Below are 22,112 nucleotides of genomic sequence, written 5' to 3' on the forward strand. Positions count from 1 at the left end.
AGATGCCTGGGGAGAGAGATGCTCTGGGGAGAGAGATGCTCTGGGGAAAGAGATGCCTGGGGAGAGAGACGCCTGGGGAGAGAGATGCTCTGGGGAGAGAGATGCCTGGGAAGAGAGATGCTCTGGAGAGAGAGATGTCTGGGGAGAGAGATGCCTGGGGAGAGAGATGCTCTGGGGAGAGAGAGGGAGCAGGCTGGGCAGAGGTGTCTTTACCTTGAGGAAGGCCGTGGCAGCTTGAAAGCTCATGTGGGCCACAGAGATCCTCTTGCGGTGGGGCAGGTGGGAATAGCCGCCGGAGCGGACGCTGGTGAAGGAGGTGAGGGACAGGACCCCAGGGGTCAGGGGTGGGTGCGGGGCGTGGGGCCGGTCCACCTCGTCCGTGTGGCGGAACGCCCGTCCTCGGGCCAGGGGATCCACAATCTGGACGGGAGGGAGGTGGTGAGCATAGTCAACTGGGCCCTGGGCCAAGTCATCTGCCGCCCCGCACCCCCCACTGGAGCCCACCTTGGGCATCTTGCAGGGTCTTGGAGACTCGGTGCCCTGGAAGGAGGGCAACTCTTGGCTGGGGAGCTCCAGGTCCCGCTGGCACGAGGCCTTGAGCCGGCCGTAGCGGGCGCTGCAGTGGCGCAGGCTCCTGCGCTGCCAGTGCTGGTGCTTCAGCTCCCAGTCGCTGCTGACCCCGAACCACTGGGCCGTGCCCCTGCGGGAGCAGATGGGGTGGGGAGCAGGCAGGTGTGTGACAGGGGAGCGACCGCAATGAGAGAAAGGTCATGTGCGCAGAGAGGTGACAAGAGAGGTGACAGGGCACGTGTGTGTGCAGGGGAGGTGATGGGCACGTGTGTGTGTGCAGGGGAGGTGACGGGGCACGTGCGTGTGTACAGGGGAGGTGACGGGGCACGTGCGTGTGTGCAGGGAAGGTGAGGGGGCACGTGTGTGTGTGTACGCAGTGGGAGGGGCAGATCAGCTTCCCCTTGACCCCTGGTTTGGTGCCCAGGAACCAGATGGGCAGAGGGGGATTCAAGTCAAGAGCTTGAGGGCTGAGCTGGGAAGGCCCCGGGACCTGCTCTGAAGGGCAGGGGTCCACCTCCAGCTCCCTGACTCCCCTCAGCCTCCTCACTGTGGCTTCCTACCAGGCACAGAGCAGCCTGGGCCTCAGTTTCCCCGCCTGGACCATGGGCTGCCTGCCCGTGCCTCCCGGGAAGGGCCCAGGGCCCAGGTCCCAAGAGTTGACTGGCCCAGGGTGGGTGGGGAGGAGGTGGGGACGCGGCGGGCGTGCTCACTTGCGGATGCTCTGGGACAGGGAGGCCTGTCGGCGGAAGCCGGGGCACTTCTCCGAGCCGCCCTCCTGCCATCGTGCCCTCGGCTCCTGGAGGCTGACGCTCTTCAGGAACGCTGGGTTCCTGGGCCTCTGTGGACAGCGGGCAGGAGCATGGGCTGTGACTGCCTGCAGCCCAGATCCCAGGCTGGCTCTGCTCTGGCTCCCAATGTGAAGACCCAGACAGAACAAACCTCGACCCGAGTCTACCCCAAGCTGCTTTCATTCCGAGGGTCAAATCGTCATTTTCTAGTGTCTTCGGCGATCCCAGCACACGCTTCCCTAGCTCCCTATCCAGCGCTCCTGCCTTAGGCCTTAGCCGTGGCTAAGCCTTGGCCTCGCCTGGCTTTACATGTTTGAAAGAGCCCTTGGCATGAGTGGGCGGCATGAGACAGCCTCCCCGGTGCCCCAGGCTGCGCAGGGAGCCCACGCTCTTTTTTTTTGCGGTACGCGGGCCTCTCACTGCTGTGGCCTCTCCGGTTGCGGAGCACAGGCTCTGGACGCACAGGCTCAGCGGCCACGGCTCACGGGCCCAGCCGCTCCGCAGCATGTGGGATCTTCCCGGACCAGGGCACGAACCCGTGTCCCCTGCATCGGCAGGCAGACTCTCAACCACTGCGCCACCAGGGAAGCCTTTTTTTTTTTTTTTAGCCCACGCTCTTTGCAGCTAGTTCTCAATGAGCTCTTTATGGAACGCTGGTCCGGACTGCTGGCAACGTTGATTCCCCCCCGTTCCCCCGCAGGAGCTGGGCGCTGGGATCCAGCTGCTGGTGCTGCAGGCGCGCTGTGCCCCTTCCCCCAAGTCACAGGCAGCCCACCGCCCGCAGAAGGGCCAGGGCTCGGGCAAGGGAACGGAAACAGCCAATTCCCAGGCGGAACCGGCAAGTGTTTCTTATTTTCCCTGGCCCACCATGAGACAGAGACTGAGCTCAGGGCCCACCCCCCGTGAAGTGTGGGGCCAGGAAGGACGGGGTACAGCCTACAGCAGGGACACAGGGCAGCTGTGGCTCCGGAAGGCCCTCCTCCGGGAAGTGAAACTGCCCGAAAGGTGTCATGGGAGCACAGCGGTGGCCGGTGGCAGGGCGCCGAGCGCCCAGCTGCTCCCTTACCTGGGGCAGCATGCTGGCCTGCTCGCTGGGGTCCGGGGTCCCGGGCGGAGGGATGGCGATGGATAGGTTGGGTGGCTTCCGGCTCTGCAGGCGGCTACTGGACACCGAGGAGACGCTCTCGCCATTCTTGTCAGCGGAGGCCATGGTGGGCGGGGGGGTGGGGCAGCTGGAATGGAAACAGGGAGGGGGCACAGGTGTGTCAAGAGGCGGCAGGACAGGAGGGGACACGGGGACAGTCCAGGGTGTCAGGGTGGTACCTGGGCAGGCAGCCCAGACTGAGAACAACCTGTAGAAAGTTGGTTCAAACCTAACTCTGGATTTCCGGGAAGGGAGGCGAAGGTTGAAAGAAGTGCAGCCGAAATTGTAACCAAAGGAGGCATTATGCTTCCAGAAAAATCACAAGGAAAAGTACTGCAAGCAACGGTAGTAGCTGTTGGATCCGGCTCTAAAGGAAAGGGTGGAGAGATTCAACCAGTTAGTGTGAAAGTGGGAGATAAAGCTCTTCTCCCAGAATATGAAGGCACCAAAGTAGTTCTAGACGACAAGGATGATTTCTTCTTTAGAGACGGTGACGTTCTTGGAAAATACGTCGACTAAAATAAGTCACTATCGAAATGGCATCACGTGAAGCTGCCACTGAAGTTCTGAAATCTTTCATCATGTAAATAATTTCCGTGTTTCTTTTACCATAAAGTAATGATAACCAAACTCATGATATTCAGTGTCTCTGAAATTTAGTTTCTCTGTATTGATTTAAACATTCTCAAATAAAAGTATATCAATGAAAAAACAAAACAGAACAAAAACCTAACTCTGGACACTAAACCATGAAGCAGAGACTGACTCTGGGCTGTGTGGGGCAGGGTGAGAAGGTGTATTTTCATCCTTCATTTGCATTCCAGGGCAGCAGGGGTCTGGGAGGTCCCCAGCTCACCACCTCGTTCCATTTCCAGTCTCTCTGCTTCAGGCAAGGACCTCACCCAGAAAGGAACATTGAGGGCCAGGGATGCAGAGCTGCCGTGATCTTGGCCACCTCATCAGCCTGGCCAGAGCAGGCCAGGGGGCCAGAGGCAGCTTCCTTGGCCAAAGAGCCCTGCCTTCGTCCTGGGGGCAGGGCTTGGGGGAGGACAAGGGGAAAGGCTCCAGGCAGCCCACAGACAAGGGGCCCACAGCTGTGCAGGGAGCAGGTGGTTCTCAGAGGAGAGATCCCTGGGCTTTGAGCAAGGAAGGAGCAGCTCAGCCTAATTCCCAGGTAGATGAGAAAGCCACCGTACCGGTCCCTGTCCCCCAGGGTTGGCAGGTTCCTCTTTCAAAGGAAAGTGAAACTGCCACCTGTCTGGTACTTTTTTCTTTTCACAAAGGAAGAATATTATATCTTAATGATAAAGATGATATATGAACCTTGCCAAAAAAAAAAAAAAGACTCAGAAGACTGTAAAGCAGAAAAGTGAACTCCTGGCCCGCCTGTCACCCCACGTTCCAGGAAAGAGCTCGGTGTGCACCCCTCTCCAGGTGCCTCTCTGCACTTGGAAAAGGACACGTGTACTTAACATTTTACACGCACTCATACCTTTTCTTCTATAGCGTGGACATCCTTCCCTGTCAATGCAGACAGATAGCTTTACCTGATCTTTCTTGATGACTGGGAAGGTTTCACTGAGTGGAATGTACCAAGATTTACTTAATTCCAGACTGATGGTTGTTTAGATTCATGTCCAGTGTTAACGAACACCCTTGCCTATACCGTGTGTACTTGTCCCAGTATTATCGCGAGATGAACTTCTAGAAGTGGAGTTGCTGGATTGAAGAGTAATTGCATCTTGAATTTCAATGGATCTTGCCAAATGGCCCAGCCAGGAGGAAGTAGCAGTTTACCTCCACCTGGGGCTTTTCCATAGCCATCATGGTGCCACTGACACCCACACCCCCTTTGACCCACCAGAACTAACACCTCCGCCTCATCTATTCTCTCCATTTCATCTCTCACACTGCCCGTGACTTTCTTCTTGCTAAAACCCTTCACTATTTCCTCTCCCCACGTCCCAAGGCTGCTGGGGCAGGTTTGATTTCTCTCCCCTCGCACAAGGCCAGGGACCTCACATCCATCTGCCAACTCAGGGGAGAGTCACACAGGAGCCCTCCAGCCATGGGACGGGCGCCGAGGTGTGGGACGGCCGGGCAAGGCAGCAGCCACCTCTGTTCCCAGTCTGTCCGCTCCCCACTCTCTGTCCAGCTCCTAGAAGAGCCACCGTCGCCTCTCATCTGAAGGACCACAGCCTCCAGATTCCTCTACCTGCTGCCCCCCCGAGCTCCCACCCCGGGACCATTTTCCACACGGCGGCAGAATCCACCTTTGAAACGTGCAAATCATACCATGTCACTCCCTGCTCAACGCTAGGCCAGGATCTCCAGCTCTCACTTAAAGCAAAGTCCAAACTTCTCACTGGGGCCTCTGGACCCTTTGTGGCTTTGTCTCCTCCTTGTTCCTTCCCCACCCCATCAGGCCACCCTGGGCCCCTCACCGCCCCACACCTACCAAGCCTCTGTGAGGAGGTGCTGAGGGCTTGTGGTCAAAAGCACAGACTGGAGCCGGGTGGCCAGGGTTTAACCTGCACTTGACCATGGGTCACCCAAGTCCTCACCTTACGAGGGAGGAATAACCCGCTCCGCCGGAGAGGTGTCCTGGGCATCAAACGACTGTACGCATGACACACACTCAGGCAGCGTGGCCACAGAAACTTGTTCAGGAATGTTCACAGCGGCCTGTTCATCACGGCCCAAAGGTATAAACAACCCAAATGCTCACCGACATACAAATGGATGGGGGGAGGGATAAATTAGGAGGTTGGGATTAACATACACACGCCACTATACATAACATAATCAACAAGGACCTCCTGTATAGCACAGGGAACTCTATTCAATATTCTGTAATAACCTATATAGGAAAAGAATCTTAAAAAGAAGAGATAAATGTACACGTATAACTGAATCATTTTGCTGTACACCTGAAACTAACACATTGTACATCAACTATAATATTAAGATTTTTTTTAAAGTGTACTATGATCTGTGGGAAAAAAACATACAAATGGATACAAAAAATGTGTTAATCCACACAGTGGACTATTACTCAGCCACGAACAGGAATGCTACGCTGAGACGGGCTACAATGTGGATGAACCTGGGGGATGTTACGCCAGGTGAAAGAAGCCAGACACAGAGACCACTTACTCCAGGGGTCCAAATACAAGTCCAGAAGAGGCAAATCTATAGAGACAGAAGGATGAGTCGTGGCTTAGGGCTGGGGGAGGGGGCTGGAGGATGACAGCTAAGGGGCGTGGGTTTCACTCTGAGATGGTGAAAATGTTCTACAGTTGACAGTGGTGATGGTTACATACACCTGTGAATATACTAAAAACCATTCAACTGTACACTTTAAATGGATGAGTTTTATGTGAATTACATAAATTAAATGTGAACTATATCTCAGTAAAGCTGGTTAAAAAAAAGTCTCCAGCAGGTGCTCCATAAACGTTGGGCCTCTGCCCCTGCTGGTCCCTTCCTCCCCAGATAAGATCATCACACAGCACAGCAGGTAGCTCCTTCTCATCATTCTGGTCCCAGCTTGAGCGCCACCTCCTCCAAGCAGCCCTCCCTGGCTGCCTGAGGCAGCTCCCCCTCTACCCCATGTGCCTCTCCATCACTTCACCCTGCTCACCTCCCCCGCTGCCCTCTTTCTGACTCATTTGCAGCTGCATCTCCACTGCCAGAAGAGTGCTGGCCCCCATGCGGCATTAGGACGTATTTGTTGAAAATCAGATAAGCAAGCGAGCAAAGCAGCTGGTACCTGGGGTCCAGCCCACTCGGCTACCCAGATTCCTACCTTCAGGGTCTGGGTTGAGCTCACACCTTCCTGGGTCTTGTTGCAGAGGACTTTAGCGCATGTTCTAGTCCTTTCCTCACTCTGCACAGATGTTCTAGGGTGAAGCCTCAGCTCTGCGGAGAGGTGGATGGATGCAGAGACAGAAGGAAAGATGGACGGATGGCTCCAGGTCAAGCAGGGCAGCTCCCTTGGTGCTCACAGCCTATAAGGAAGGGAGAGCAGGCTCAAGGGTGCATGTCAGGACTACTGCACCTTTTGATCTTATTGACCTCAGTCTCCTCATCTATAAAATGGGGATAATTCCACCAGCTTCATAGGTGAGGGATTAAGAGATATATTCTCCTCCTCCTCCCCCTGGAGTAAAGGCCCTTGTGGTGATGAGCTGGATGCTTCAGAGGGCCTGGAGGCCAGCAGCCTCTGGGCATTTACCTAATAAAACCACCTAAAGACCTGGGCTCTGGGCTGGGAACCATAATCAAGATGGTCCCTACTTTCTTTTCCTGTTTCTACAGAACTTTACTAGAAACATTTAACTTTAAAAAACGCAGGCATTATTGGCTATCTTCTGATTAAGACCTGTTTTCAATTAAAGTAAGCCAAATATTTAAGGCAGAGTTCAAATGACTCGGAAATGTTTTGCTGTTGTTTTGGTTCTTTAAATTAATAATTTTTTTTTAAGGTAAAATCCACACAACATAAAAGTGAGAATTAAAAAGCGAACAACTTGGGGACTTCCCTCGTGGTCCAGGGGTTAAGAGACTGTGCTTCCATGGCAGGGGGCACGGGTTCTAGCCCTAGTCGGGGAACTAAGATGCCACATATGCAGCTTGGTGCAAAAAAAGGGAACAACTCCAGGGCAAGCCTTTGTTTTTGAGAAGTCCCGCATAGGGGACATTACCGTGTAGCAGAGCACTGGCAGCCCCGGCTTGGTAGAACGCCGAGGGCCGTCGGGGGCAGGACAGGGTCAGGGCCCCAGGTGGGCCAGGCCTTCCTCGGCCCTTCGCGTGCATTATCCCGCTTTGTCCTCAAAACACCCTTCGAGATAGACATTATCATCGCTTTCATTTTGTGGATAAGAATGGAAGCTCAGGGCTTCCCTGGTGGCGCAGTGGTTGAGAGTCTGCCTGCCGATGCAGGGGACACAGGTTCGTGCCCCGGTCCGGGAAGATCCCACGTGCCGCAGAGCGGCTGGGCCCGTGAGCCATGGCCGCTGAGCCTGCGCGTCCGGAGCCTGTGCTCCGCAACGGGAGAGGCCACGACAGTGAGAGGCCTGCGTGTGGTAAAAAAAACAAAAAAAACAAAAACAAAAACAAAACAAAACAAAAAAAGAATGGAAGCTCAGAGGGGTTGAGTAACTTGCCCAAGCTCACACAGCCAGGAAGGGGAGCAGCTGGGACTCAAACTGCTCTGGCTATAGGGCCTGAAGTCTCCTAGGGAAACAGGCGGCCCCCCCTCCTTAAAGCTGGGGTACACTTCAGGCTGGACAGCCTCCTATCAGGGAGACAGAGTAGAGAGTCCAGCCTGGAGGGAAACTTGGTCGAGCATCTCAGCACTTTGCAAACTGTGTTCCTCAGCGGGCTGGGGTTACCCAGAGGTGCCCAAGGGGCTGCCATGGGGTGAACTGGAGGCCGGGGGAGGGTCTGGGCTCCCCTCTGATTCCATGGGGCAGCACCCCTCTGGCTTTACATATTAGAGCGGGGTCTTTCACTTGGTTGCTGAAGTCGTCCAACTACAGGTGAGAGGAACTCTGGGTGCGGAGGGGGTGCCAGAGAGGGATCTGAGGCAGAGCTGGAGGCCCAGGACGCTCCCTGCTTAAGGCCTGAGCAAGACCTGGACATCACCCTTCTACCCTTAGTGCAGGGAGTCCTGACCCTTCATCCCAGGGCAGACAGGCCGCGGATGATGAGGCCACTTGGAGATCACAGACAGACGGGACGTGGTGCTGGCCTGGCTGGCGCCTCGGACGCCACTCTGCACCACTCTGCGGACAGCTCCAAGACAACAGCCTCACCTGCGACGCCTGCACAGAAAGTTCTCCAGCTTGGCCTCCTCTGGGACCAGGGTACAGTGAGAAGGCACCAGGTGGGTACTGCCCTTGGAAACTGGCACCAAGGAGGGAGGGATGCAGTGGAGGAAGGCTGGTGGTAAGCGTGGGGCTGCCAGGTTTGAGCTTGGGTAAGGTCACCAAGCATGTAGGATCCTTCTGGAGCTCACAGCTGATTACATCTCCCCACAGTCAACACCAGTGCCCTTCAAAGCCTGCCCCACACACCACTGGACACACCACATCCCCCACAGCTCCCCAAGCTCCTGCTTCCTCTCATCTGAGGCCCTGTACCTGGCCCACCAGGCTCCACCCCACCTGCCTGGCCAACACCTACCAGCTGCTTTAAGGAGGGTAAAGTGTCATCTCCTCCAGGGAGCCTGTCACGTTACCACCAGCCAAAATCAACCACTTTCTCATAGCATCCTACAGAGATCTGCCTACATGTAGGTATCTCCCACCCACCCCTGGGCAACACAGGGTCCACAACCCACAACCCAGCCCTGTTAATGGCTAACTGGATGGAAGGCGGGGGAGAGGGTGGGCGCAGGCACGGCTGCAGATGGTCAGTCCACGCTGACCCTGAACAGAAACTGTCTTCCGGAATCCTGCAGCCAGCCCAGGAAGTGGCTCATTCTGGAAGGATCTACCGAGTGCTGCTTGCCCCACCCCTGCTCTGTGACCACTGCCCGGCCAAGGATGGAGGATGCTGTCCCAGGATGAGTCCCTAGAGGATCTCCTGTTTCCCCCCTTCTCCGGCACAGCCCAGATTCCCCAACTAGCCCCCCATTCCAAGGCCATACCACCCCTGGCTGGGACCCGTAGCCCAGGACTTGCCGTGCTGCTGGCATCTGTCCCAATCTTCTGACAGGAAGAAGGGCAGACTCAATCCAAGGCCGAAGGACTGGTGAGACTGGACCAACCCCAGGGAAATCCTAGGGGTCCCAAAGAGAAGTGGCGCGGCCCTGGAGAGCAGAGGCAGGGCTGGGGCACATTCTCCCGGGGAGCCACTTAACCATCTTCATAGGACGGTGCTGAGAGCCCTGGCCTGTAAGCAGCGTGACCGGCACAGCCTCAGTTTCCTTCTCTGTTAAGCGAAGGGATTGGACAAGGTGATGGCCCAGCTTTGACACACGTGAGGCCCACACATTTGGCATAAAAACACCACTTTGGGGACCTCCCTGGTGGTCCAGTGGTTAAGCCTCCGCACTTCCATTGCAGGGGGCACGAGTTCGATCCCTGTTTGGGGAACTGAGATCCCGCATGCTGCAGGGCATGGCCAAAAAACAAATGCACAAAAACACACCACTTTGCCCCAGTCGCTCTCCACCACAGACGGGAGGGCCTGCTCCTGAGGCCGCGTGCCCCCAACTTGTGCAGAGATGGTAGGCAGGTGCACCAGAAGCCCAGCCCCTGCCTCGGGGCTCAGGGAGGGAGGGGGAGGGGGCGGCAAGTGCTCGGGGCAGATGCAGTGGTCGTCGGACCCACTCTGGGCACCTGCGTAACCCAAGTCCAGGGCATGGGGCAGCCCAGACGGCAGAGACCAGACAGAAAAAGTGCTGGAACACTGGGAGCACCGCCCCGCCCAGCCCTTACCTCCCGCGCCCTCAAAGTGCTTCCTCACTGCAGAGGAAGCTGTGACAGCCTGGGACCAGGCTTCCTCCTGGCCCAGTCACATCCGCTGCTCTCTGAGACCCCCAGGCTTGCGGCGGCGCCCAGACCGTGGGCGGGGGGGCGGGGTTTGAGAGCCTGGCCCACCCGGCTGGCCACTGTCACTTGCCCGCAACAATTTTGGCTTCGGTGGGGCCTTCCCCAGAAAAGAGCCTTCAGCCCCAGGATACCTAGGAGACCCCCAAAAGGCCCTGGGTAGAGAGAGGGGGTCCAGCATGGGGTAGCAGGGGTGCATATCCAAAGAAGCAGCGCAGTAGAGAGTTCACATCACCCGAGGCACCCACGGGTTGACCGACCCAGGGTCTGAACCACCACTATGCCCACACCCAGTAGCCTAACCCCTTTAGCAGCAGCCAGGAGCTGGCACATGTGGCAGAAACACAGACTCAGAAACTACAAGCTGGTGCCGCTGGGGAAGCCGGTTTCCCCACAGAGGGTGGAGCTGGGCACGGCCGGCTGAGCCCGTCCCGGCAGCCACGGCCAGGGTGAGCCGGGCCTCCCCCGCGGGTCCCCCGCCAGAGCACTACCAGGGCACACGCTGGCAGGGTGCCCCCTCCCCAGGCTGCATGGGCCCACTGTCCCCTCCCCACCTGCCCCCACGTGTGCTTCCGCGGTCCTGAGGAGTCTGGCTCCGGCACCCGCCTTCCCTCTCTACCTGCCCGCCACCGACACACCAGCAGGTTTCTGAAAGCTCCCCTGGTCTTGCTAACGGTGGATGGATTCTCCATACCCCCGGCTGTGAGGACCTCATGAGCCGGAAGCAGGCAACTGACACGAGGACTCAGCCTGCGTGTGGTCAGAAATGGGGACAGAGAGAAGGGAGGGGTCCTTGGAGGAAGGGAAACAGGCTTTCTGAACCACGAGACATGGTCAGGAAGTTTACGGGACCCCCACGGGGAGGGCCTCAGGCCCCCTGAACAGAGGAAGGGAAGAAACCACCACCTGGCCCAGAGGTTCCGCCCAGCTGGCGGTGGGCAGGCCGTCTGCAGGGAAGGGAGGCGGCCAGGGCCGCTGGGACCTGCCTGTCCCCCGCTGAATCACAGGATGTCGGGGTGAGGGCAGGGGGCAAGGAAGTGGCCTCTCTCCCTGGCTTCCCTGTCACAGAAACCGAAACCCGATGTTTCCCTCCCCACAGCCCTTCTGGGAACTGGGTCATTTTTAGAAAGCAGCAAGGAGGAAGCTGGCCCTCGCCCAGGGTGCAATCCCCAGCGGAACCCCTGGTTCTGCTGATCTCGGAGCCACTCCGGCTGCCACGAGGCCCGGCAGGAGCAGCTTATGTAAAGACTGCAACCTCGCCCAGGCTCCCTACCCGCTGGCCCGGCACGGCCGGTGACTCACCAAGGACGCCTCCCTGCCCTGGCAAGAGCCGGTAGGGACAGGAGCGCCGGGCAGGAGGGAGCAAAGGCACCCAGCTGGGGGTCACGCAGGATTAGGAAGACAAAAAATGGACAGACCAAGAGGGAGGGAAGTAAAGTGCGCCAGACCCAATCATCAGAGCTAGAGAAGGCAGGGGGGGAGGGGACACCTATCTATCTCCAGAAGCCGGCAGGAGCCGTCCCTGTGGCCGCTCTCCCTCCTGGCAAGCGGCCACTTCCCTAGAGGTGCCAGTCGGCAGACACACTTCACAGGCTGCCCCAGCGCACGCCCACCCTTCAGCCCAGCTGCCCCCAATGGAGAGGAAAAATGAAACCACCTGTGGGTTTGTGCTCCAGCCGCAGGGAGAGGCCCCACTCACAGAGGGCCCCGGCCTGGGGAGGCCCCGATTTCTCCTCCACCTTGAACGGCTTTGCTCAAACTCTAGAAGATAAAGAACCTGGGGACAGGTTCAGGGACCTGGTGACCTTCCCCATCAGACCCCAGGCTCTGGGCTCCCCGTGACCCAGTTAGAGTGGCTTGGGCATCACGGCCGACCCCAGACACGGGAAGTGGGAGCTGGGCACATGCTCTTGGTGGCAGCCTGGAACCCAGTGTCCGCCAAGAGCGTGTGGGTGCGAGGAGGATGGGTTGCCATGTTCACAGCCCCACTCTGTTCCGCCCGGAGGCTTTCCCAGGACCACACGTCAGCGGGGCTGGCAGCGATGTGAATACCCCCATATTCTGTGGGGACCCCAATTCCAGAAACCAGCTGGGAGTGCCCGAGCCCCATGTCCCCACGGCCTAAGGTGTGGCAGCTGCTGGCAACATACAGGGACAGGCATTATTGGAAGTGGAAGCGGCACCAGATCTCCCCAACTGACCACAATGCTGGGCCCTGCCCACCGTGGTGCCCTCCCAGAGGCCCCTCTGGGAATCTCTGGACTCCAGAAGCTGCTGATGGAAGCAGATCAGGGGAGAGCAGCTGAGCAGAGACCTTCCAGACCCCAGGCAGTAGCGGCTTCCAGAGCCTGGGGGCCGATGGCAGCTTAAGGACAACAGCGGGAAGGGAGCAGAGTGGCCGGGTCCTAGGATTTTCTACCCAGCAGCCCGGCCTCCTTTGGGAAGGTGGCCTATTCTGTCCCAACCCTGCTGTTCCCTGAGCATTGCTGTGAAGGACAGGAGTCAGAAGTGGCCCCTAGGGGCCCAGAAGCCTCTGGTCCTTCCAGGCCAGACACCAGGGCACAGGAGGGATCCTGGAGAGGAATCAGCACCTCTGGGCACCACGCTGTCCCAGGTGTGAGGTGAACCAGGCTTTGCTCCAAACACTCATGAGGATTTGCCTCTCTTGGGATCTTGAAGTAGTGGGAGTGGGGTTTCCACTGGACCTTGGAACAGGCAGAGGCTTAGCACATGCTCAGTGGTGGGGGAGAATGGGGTGCAGCATGGGTGGGGGAGCAGGAGAGGCCCACCTCACTCCTGCTGGGGCTCCCACACCCCGAGGTGCGACCAGGCTGTTTCCAGACACGACTAACGTCGGCACACAGAGCAGGCCTCTGTCCCGTGCTTGCAAGGGTGGAGTCCACCCAACTTCCACCCACTCCTCGTGGCCTGGCTCCAGACAATGAAAACACTGTCCAGCTGGGGGAGGCACAGGGTCAGAGTCCCAGCCCTGACCGCTGTGTGATCTTGTGCAAGCCGCTTGGCATCTCTGAGCCTCAGTGTGTTTATGCATAAGACGCTAAGGAGCCTCCCAGGTGTCTGAAATCTAGGTGGCTTTGTCACCATTAGCCAGGGGTCACCCTGGGAGCACAGGCAGCTGAGGGACAAAGTCTGGCCATATCTCACAGAGAGGTAAGCACCTCACGCAACGTCACTCATCCGGAAGTCAGGCCCTGGGCGGCCCTGAGTCCCTCACCTCAACACACTCAGGACAGGGCGCTGGGTGCCCCTCACTGCTGGAGGCCCAGGTCGGCTGTCAGCAGGGAGGGAACATGCCAGGCAAACACTTTTCAGCTTGTAAACAGTCATTAAGGAGCTAATAAACCAGACTTCCCAGAATCCTGCCCTGGGGCTTTGCTCCTTCCCTGGAAGAGGCTGGCCCCAGCCCCAAAGGCTGCTGCGAGGGCTTCGGGGTACATGGACGTGGGCCATCCAGGCCACTCAGACCAAGGGAGCTCTCCACACACGTCACTAACCCCATCCCCCCATCTTGCTTTGGAGCTGTATGGGTTCTCTTGTTGAGAAATGAGGGCTGGGGAGCTGGAGACAGGGCTTAAACCCTGGCTTGGCCACCTACCCGCTGGGAGACTGGGCAAGTTATCACTTCTGAGCATCAGTTTCCTCTGCTGCAAAATGATATGATGCAGCCCCCATCCCCAGGGATGACACGAGATCATGAGTGAACAGTGCCTGGGACACAATTGGTGGCTGGTAACTGGTAGCTTCTATTATTCCCAGCTGACCTCTGCCACCATCGCTCACTTGGTTTCTACATCTGAGCCAAGAGTTCCAGAGGTGACAGATCTCTGTTTGACAGGTGGGGAGACTGAGGCTCAAAGGGGTGAAGTCCCCTGTCCAAGGTTACATAGTTACGTGGTGGGGCTGTGGCCTCCTGCCACCTCGGAACTGGTCAAGCAAAGTAGCAAAAGAACGGGCAGTGGGGTGGTGACTCAGACGCTGCGGACGGGTTTTAGGTGCACAGGCCTTTGACTCATGAGTCCCTCCCAGCCCGCCAAGCAGAAATGACATCACCTAAGGCCTGATGCCACTTCCCAGCTTATCTAAGGACTTTCACAAGCATCCTCTCACCCTTGTCCTTAACTCACGATTGTCATTGGCTGATAAAGCCATGAGCTAAACAGCCAGGGCTCAGGCCAGACTGCAGTTCCAAGTCCTGCCTCTGCCCGGTCCCACGGCAGCTCTCCCACCTTCTCTTCCAGGCCTTTGGGGCCCACACTAGAGGCATGACCTGGGGAGAGCCACCAGGAGAGGGAAAAGGTGCTTCTTGCTGGCAGCCGGGCAGGACCACCTGAGGACCCTCTCGCCACAAGCTCCGGGGCCACACGTGGGAGGCAGAGAAAACCAAGCTTACCCCGCTCCCACCTCCTCCGAGAAGCCCGGCCAGAGGGAGCAAGGGCTGAAGGACACGGCCTCCACGACCACCACCCCCACCGTCATGACGCACATGCTGGAGGGCGGGAGCCAGCAGTTCACAGCCTGATCCCCCACTCCCAGATGGAAACCCACCCACTGTTCCCATGGCCTCCGTGGTGCTGGGGGTCCCCTCCCCCCCAGACACAGCCACTTCTGCAGGATAACAGCAGTGCTGCCGTTCTGCAGTATGTTCTCACCTCCTCCTCCCAACAGCTCAAGAGACGAGGTAAGACCTCTGGCATCACCATGAGTCTGTGCCAGGGCACACAGACACGTTCCTGTTACTGTGACAGCTCGCCCACTGCATTCTTAGTGCAGCCGGGCACCTGCCCAGGCTTTACATGAGTCGCCACTGGAATCCTCACAGCAACCCTCCCAAGCAGACTCCTGTGAGCCCACTGGGGAAACTGAGGTACGGACTACTTAAGTGACCCCCATCCTACTGACCACACTCTCATAGCCCAGGTGCCTGCCAGCCTTTGGGCCTGGCTCCCCAAGCTGGGAATCACCCCCTCCCACTGCTGCCCCTCACCCTCCAGACCAGCGACCCTGATGGCCCACCTCGTCTGCCCTGCCCGCTTAGCTCCAAACACTTTCCTAGAGGGGCTTGGAATGTGCCTTCCCGTAGCTTTGAAACCTCAAGTCTTGCATCTGGGTCCCTGGATAAACTTACCGCGTGAGGGAATGTGGACACAGTGGCTGTCTATACTGCCCTGAAGTTGAGAAGAAACTGTTTCCTTTATGCCAGTCCTGAGAGCTGCCCTTGCACGGCAGCCTCCCTGCCGGGGTCCCCACGCGCTAGGTCAGCCTGCACTGACGTCCCCGCCACTCCTCCCCCGGCCTGGCCCAGCCGGATGGGAAACTGGGAGCAGAGGCGTGAGCTCACTCTGGAAATCCCCACTGGCCGGGGCAAAACTGAGGCCTGCTCCAAAGTGGGTGTCACAGAGACCCAAGGGGAACCGCAACCTGGAGAGTACATCTCCCCTGATGCTGCACCAGGTGGCAGGCAGGGGGCCGGGGCCACCCCAATCCCGACCCCAAGGGAGGCGCCAGGTGGCTCATCCCAGTCACATGCACAAACACACACCCCTGACTTCCTGCTCTCATCTGGGGTCTCGCCTGGGGACAAGTGTGCACAGCAAATCAGCAGGAACCCTGTGACGAGCTCTGGCCACAGTGAAAACACCACCACTGACCCAGAGCTGGGCTCGGACCCCAGCTGCTCCCACAGTGCATTTCCGGTGTGATTATTCCTCCTCTTCGAGGGCCAGGAGTCCCCATCTAGGCAATGAGCGTGTGCCTGTGTGCATATGTGCGTGTGGGTTACACCAGGTATGGCTGCAGCTCAGAAATGAGCACATCAGGTAGGAGTCACCTGGTACTCTTGCTGGCAGGTGGCAGAAGGTTTTAGGGCTGGGCCTGGGAACAGACAGCCCAGGTTCAATGTCAGGCCCTGACAATTACTTCCTGAACAGCTCTGTCCAAGTCTGAATGCTGCTTTGTGCCTTGAGAGGCACACAACAGATGGGGGTCACTATTATGGGGTTGTTTTTTTTTTTCAGCTGAACAGATGAAAGTCTCACTCCAGCCTTTTAAACTTAAAAGACCAAAAGAAGCCCCCAAAAGCAAAAGTCAAACCAGAAACTGCCACCTGCCCTCTGACCCCACCAGGGTTCCCAGGTCAGGAGGCCAGGGTCCAGAAGTGAACAGGGTGGTGGGGGGAGGGAGGGATGGATATTGTCAGGAAGTGGGAAGGGAGGGCAGTGAGGTGGCCTGGGCTCCTGGGCATGAACGGCTGCTTCATCCCATCCTGCCCCTCTGTGACAGCCCCTCGCCCCAATTCCCTACAAAGCGGGAGCATACTCCTTGAGTCCAACCCAAATAATTCAAAGTCATGCCTACCGGGGGAACCCCAGGCCTGTGGCTCTGCTGTCCTCCATCTCTCACTGGTGCTGAGCTAACACCACGAGCAGGGGGCGCATCACTCCACCAGCAGCTGGGCCCACCCCGGGCCTCTTGTCTCACCCAGGGTTCCCACAGCCACGGTGGAACTCCCTACTGCAGGAGGGAAGCAGATTGGGGAGCCGCAAGGAATTAGGCGCCCTGTTATTCCTCAGATGTTATTTTCCTGGTGTAAGTGACTGAGGAGTCAGGTGTGGGTTCAGAAGGGAAAAATTACAGCTGGTCACATGGCGTCAGGCGTCCAGGCCCACCTAAGCAATCCAGCGTTGGGAAAACCTATGAGAACAGAGCTCGCGCCCCAGCCCCCCCACAGGGGTATTTGACCTCCAGGGTTGCCCTGGCTCACCCTGCTCGGGAGGTACCCTAGGGGCGAAGCACTCCAGGACAGAGCTGTGAGAGGGCCCCTGTTCCCAGCGCCTCCCCCAGAGCACCGAGAACTGCCTCCTGCAGGGCTCGTGGTTTAAGCAGGGAAGAGGCCGGCTCGTGGCACCAAGGGAGGCCTACTGCTAGGGCGGGCGTAACTGCCCTCACACCTCCTTACCGCTTATCTCATTTAGGCTTATTCCAAGTTCCTCCTCTAACCCCTGGGGAAACTGAGGCAGGGAGGGGCAGTCAATGAGAAGTAACTTGGTGGCCCGGGTACTGCACCAGGGTTGCTCAACCTCAGCACAGCACTACTGACACTTTGGGCTGAGTAATTCTTCGTGGTGGGAGCTTCCCCGTGCACTGCGGGGTGTTTAGCAGCATCCCTGGCCTCTACACCCTAGATCCCCTCCCCGGAGTTGTGACAACCAAAAATGTCTCCAGACACTACCGAATGTCCCCTGGCAGGCAAAAGTCACCCCCTGCTGAGGACCACTGCTTTAAAAGAAGCTTCACGGGCTTCCCTGGTGGCACAGTGGTTGAGAGTCTGCCTGCCGATGCAGGGGACATGGGTTTGTGCCCCGGTCCGGGAAGATCCCACATGCTGCAGAGCGGCTGGGCCCGTGAGCCATGGCCGCTGAGCCTGCGCGTCTGGAGCCTGTGCTCCGCAATGGGAGAGGCCACAACAGTGAGAGGCTCGCGTACCGCAAAAAAAAAAAAAAAAAAAAAAAAGCTTCACTTTCCACTCTTTGCTCTGCTTTACCTACAGCAAGTGACAGTAACATAACACAGACTCTGGGCTCATTATGCCACCCACACAGGGTCCTAAATCTATAGCCATTGGGAAAGAGAAGCCAGTCCACGTGTGGGGTCAAACCCGCAAGCCCTCCCCTCCTTAGACACTCCCTCTTAGGGGCTCCAATTCGAGGCCTCCCCCTTGGCCTTTCACCCAGTTAGGCTGAGACCTGGACTCCCCTCTTCTCTGGGGTGGTGGGTTTATACTCTAGGGACATACTCCTCTCTAACCCAACACAGTGCCCTGGGGGAACGGAGGAGGGGCAGCCTTTCCAAGCCCCTCTGTCCGGAAGTCAGGAGTCCTGGGTCCAATTTCTGAGCTCTGGTCCAGCCTGGCTGTGAGCCCACCCTCCCGCACCTGTTTCCACCTCAGCTAGACTGAATGGACAAACTCCGCCCCGACCGCGGCTGCTCACCCAGGAGAAAGGGGAGGGGAGGGGAAGGTATGAATTCCAGGCGCTTCTGGGAGGAAGGCGGGACTGCGCGGTCCTGCCCTGGGGCGGTCCCCTCTCTTCCTCCCGGGACTTTAAACTTCTGCCCAATCGGCATGCCCCCACCTCTGGTGACCCGTGGCCCAGGGACCCCTGAGGCGTCTTGTCCGAGCTGAGTCCCAGGGGCCGGGAGACCCGGTCCAGCGGCCCCGTTCGAGTAGAGCCCCGGCCTCTGGCCTCGGGCTCGGCCCACGTGGGGCCCGAGTGACCCGCAGCGCCGGCCCCTTCGCCGGCCGCGCACCGCCGCCCCAGGGCATGCTCGGGCGCGACCCCACGGCCCCTCCGGGGCCCGGAGTCCGGCTGCCGCGAACCCGGCCTCGCCCGTCGCCCCGCGCTCACCTCCCTGCGGCCCCAAGTTCCCGGGACTCGGCTCCTAGCGGCGCCGGCTGGCGCCTGGGCGGTGGCTCCTGGGGGCGGGGCCCCAGCGCTCCGCCTCTTCCCTACCTGCGCGCGGGCGGGAGGGCGGGGCCTGGCGCCGGGGGGCGGGGCCCGTGGGGCCCCGCTCGGTCCCAGGCGCAAGTGTCCTGCTCTGCTGCTCCCGGCTCGCGCCGCCCTTCCGCGGTCGGCCTAGTGGTGTCCCCTACTGGGCAGAGCCCTATTTTCCGCCGGAGCTGGTCTCTTCCGGGCGCCGTCCTCTCCTCCCCCGACAAAGCGTATAATCTAGGTCTGAAGTACCATCATCAGGTCAACCCCCAAGAAGAACCCCTCCAATAAATGACAGCCACCTTCCATAGCCCTCCCTCCAGAGCCTTCATCCTTAGGCCAAACGGGCCTGTTCCCTCGAAACTTTTAGCCCTCACCCTTTCCCTGAAACACATTTGGAGGGTCTCACCTACAAGTCCTGCTGCAGCTCCCGCCTCCGGGACGCCTTCTCTGATCTCCGCCACTGCCCTCGCCTCTCCTCTAGAGCGAACGCGCCCTCCTCCGCATCCTCCCGAGGCGGAGGCTCCTTCCGAAGCTGAGCCCAGGTATTGCTCAACTTCCCCCGCCCCCACCCGCCCTCGGCACTAAGCGCAGAGCTGGCGCAGATGACAGAAGGGTGCCTAGGCTTTGCTACTAGGAGGAGCCCTCACTGAGTGCCCGTGTGGGCGGCGGGGTCTCTGGAGGAGTTACAGGAGTCTCCTTTAGGGCAGACCCGGTAAAAACCCGCGATGCCTCTGTCCCCACGACACAGACCTTCCCGATGGGGCAGAACCTTGGTTCACACGGGTGTCTGCAGCGGACGCAGAGGAAAGCGCTCAAGATCTGGAGATTCGGCTGCGGGGTCAGCCTCCAGGACGGGGTCGCCTGGCTCAGGCCCTAGCCCGTCTGAGGCAGTTCTCAACAACGTAGTGACCCAGGTCCGGCCTTCTCACCTGTGAAATCACGGGCGGTGGGGTCTCTACAGCCAGCGGAGCTGAGTTCAGATCCTGACTCTGCCACTTACTGTCAATACCTATGTGGCCTTGGACAAATCCTTCAACCTCCCTGGGCCTCAGGCTTCCTCCTCTTTAAAATGGGGGTAAAGGGAATTTCGTGGCGGTCCAGTGGTTAGGACTCCGTGCTCCCACTGCTGGGGGCCTGGGTTCGATGCCTGATCGGGGAGCTAAGATCCTGCATGCCGCACAGAGCGGCCAAAACCAAATAAATAAATAAAATGGGGGTGAAAATAGGCCCTGTCTCTTGTAAGAAGCCCCTTGAAGGGCACGTGGCACGGGCTCATAACTGTTAGCAGCTGCTATTGTAACTACTGCTGTTGTTACTATTATCACAGGAGGACCCTAATGTCTCCTCAACTTTGAGCCAGTCTCTCTACTTGCTCTCAGCCCAGAGAAGCTCAGCTTTGATTCCTGATCTCCCTCCTATGCTGCAGCCTCTCCCCTAGCCCTGCTGCTCCCCTGGGGTGGGAAGAGGCATAGTCCCCATGGCCCCAGGCGCCCACCCCTGTAATGTCCCTCAAGCATCTGCCCAGCAGCCGGGGCCACCTTCCTGCACCTTCCTGCTCCCAGAGGCATTATCCACAGGACCCACCTAACTGGGACCTGCTGGGTGGGTGGGGCCCTGGCTGACCCCTGCTGGTGCCCAATCACTCCGTCCTTCTGTCCTTCCCACCACTCGGCTGGGGTCTGATTACCCAGGTGACCCCTTCTCCCTCCTCCTAGCCTCCTGCTTCAGATTAGATGAACAAAACCATTGCGGGGGGGGGGGGCCAGGGGGGTGAGACCTGGGGTGAGCTCCAAGGTCCAGATGCCCCTTTCTTAGCCCTGGGCAGGTTCTTATCTCCCCCCACCCCCGCCCTAGCCTTGGGGAGGTGTGGCTGGCCTGGAGAAGCAGAGTTTGGAGTGAGACTCAGGCCTGGCAGGAGGGGGACAGGGTCTGGACCTGTTGGGACCAGAATCAGGCGGTGGTGTTGGTCTCAGGGTGCGTCAAGACCCTGGCCCTTTAAGGAGCTCCAGACCCCCGCCGCCCCACCCTCCCGGTGTTTATCGCTGACCTGGATGGGGGTGGGAGGTAAGGAAACAGAAAGAGGGGGAGGGCCTCCGGAGTGCTGCGGACATCCAGAGAAAGGCATCTCGCCTCCTCCCCTCCCCAAGGGCAAAGCTGGAGGATTGCTCCTCTGTAGCACGGGCAAGGACCATTTATTGTGCACCCACCGCATCCGCATCCCGGGAAGCTGTGGGGTGCAGAGAGGACAAGGCCAGGGCCCACATGCAAAGAGCTGGTACTCTGTAGGGTAGATGGAGTACAGGAGGCACTATGACGGGAAGATTAAGGCAGCTAGCCATCCCGAGTCCTTTCCGTGATCCAGGTGCTGTGATAGTTTATCGCATGTTATCCTTGAGACAACTCCGGAAGTGATACCATGATTATCATCTCCATTGTAGGGATGAGAAAACTGAGACAAAGAGAGATGTAGGGAGAGCAGCTGGGATTTAAACCTAGCCACCATCTGACTGTAGACTCTGGCAAATGTTCCACACACCTGAGCTCTGTGCTCACCCCTGGAACTCCAAGGAAAGCTCTGTAGGAGGCCCAGCAGGGGAGGGATTCCTGTGGGGGGGGGATGTCATGGATTCTCCCCATAGGAACATGGCACACTGCCCTGCCACATGGGTGGAGGGATGCTTACCACAGCCTTGGCTGCAATAGCACCTGTCCAGCCCGAGGGAAGGGTCTTAAATAGAGCAGGGGGATAATTTGTACTAATGTCACCCAGCTGTTAAAAGCAGGGAGCCCACTCTCTCTGTGCTCATTTGGAATACGTCCAAGATACGTTAAGTGGGAAAGAGCAAGTGTGTGTTCTGTATAATTCCATTTACCTACGTTTAAAGAGAATATACACGTACATGCTGGTAGAGCCACAAAAACTTTCTGGAAGTACGTGTGTGCAATGACCTCGCATTTGGAGGAGGGGGATGAAGACAAAAACAGAGACTTGCTTTTTATTTCGTACCGTGTGCACATATTACTTTTATAACTGACTGAAAAACAGTCTAAAATTTTCTTCTAATAGGTGTGAAGTCGTAGGGAGGATCTTGACAGAGAGGAAAGAGGAAAGGGAGTTTCGGGTGGAAAGAACAAGAAGGAAGGCACAGGAGTGAGGAATCCCTGGTTACGGCAGGGAAACGTCTGCTCCCGTGGTTTGGCTGCCTCACAGGATGTGTTGGGAGGATGACAGGCGGCGACAAGTCTGGGAAGGCAGGTGGGCGTGTGCTGGAGGCTCTGATGGATCAGGGGAAGGTGTTTTTATTTTATCTTGTAAGTAATGGAAGATTTTTTGGTTGTTTTTTTTTTTTGGCTGCGTGGCATGTGGGATCTTTGTTCTCCAACCAGGGATCAAACTCACACCCCATGTATTGGAAGCGTGGAGTCCTAACCACTGGACCGTCAGGGAAGTCCCAACGGAGGGTTTTTTTAAACTGGGAAATTGCATCCTAATACTTTACACTCACGGAGCCCTCTGTGAAAAGTGCTTTGTCAGACATGA

General features: G+C 58.1%; 1 protein-coding gene across 6 annotated transcripts in view; it reads right to left on the reverse strand.

Annotated features, from left to right (window-relative positions):
- The window catches only part of RHBDF2 (rhomboid 5 homolog 2), a 26,584-nt gene extending 7,504 nt beyond the window's left edge, over window positions 1–19,080 (reverse strand). Inside the window, exons 1-6 of one of the 6 annotated variants that reach the window (XM_027080784.1) lie at window positions 18,978–19,054; window positions 6,311–6,512; window positions 2,425–2,590; window positions 1,281–1,408; window positions 505–700; window positions 214–420 (exon numbers count right to left, since the gene is read on the reverse strand). In XM_027080784.1, the coding sequence (XP_026936585.1) occupies window positions 214–420; window positions 505–700; window positions 1,281–1,408; window positions 2,425–2,568 (675 nt within the window). In that variant the 5' untranslated portion in view covers window positions 2,569–2,590; window positions 6,311–6,512; window positions 18,978–19,054. Of the gene's footprint in view, window positions 1–213; window positions 421–504; window positions 701–1,280; window positions 1,409–2,424; window positions 2,591–6,310; window positions 7,490–16,436; window positions 17,467–18,484; window positions 18,954–18,977 lie in introns of those variants that run through there. The other 5 variants (XM_027080783.1, XM_027080787.1, XM_027080786.1 and 2 more) reach the window with 5 other exon arrangements.
- Window positions 19,081–22,112: the final 3,032 nt, after the last annotated feature.

The sequence above is a fragment of the Aethalodelphis obliquidens genome, unplaced genomic scaffold, assembly GCF_003676395.1.
Source record: "Aethalodelphis obliquidens isolate GAN/ISIS:26980383/991018 unplaced genomic scaffold, ASM367639v1 scaffold44, whole genome shotgun sequence".
NCBI lineage: Eukaryota > Metazoa > Chordata > Mammalia > Artiodactyla > Delphinidae > Aethalodelphis > Aethalodelphis obliquidens.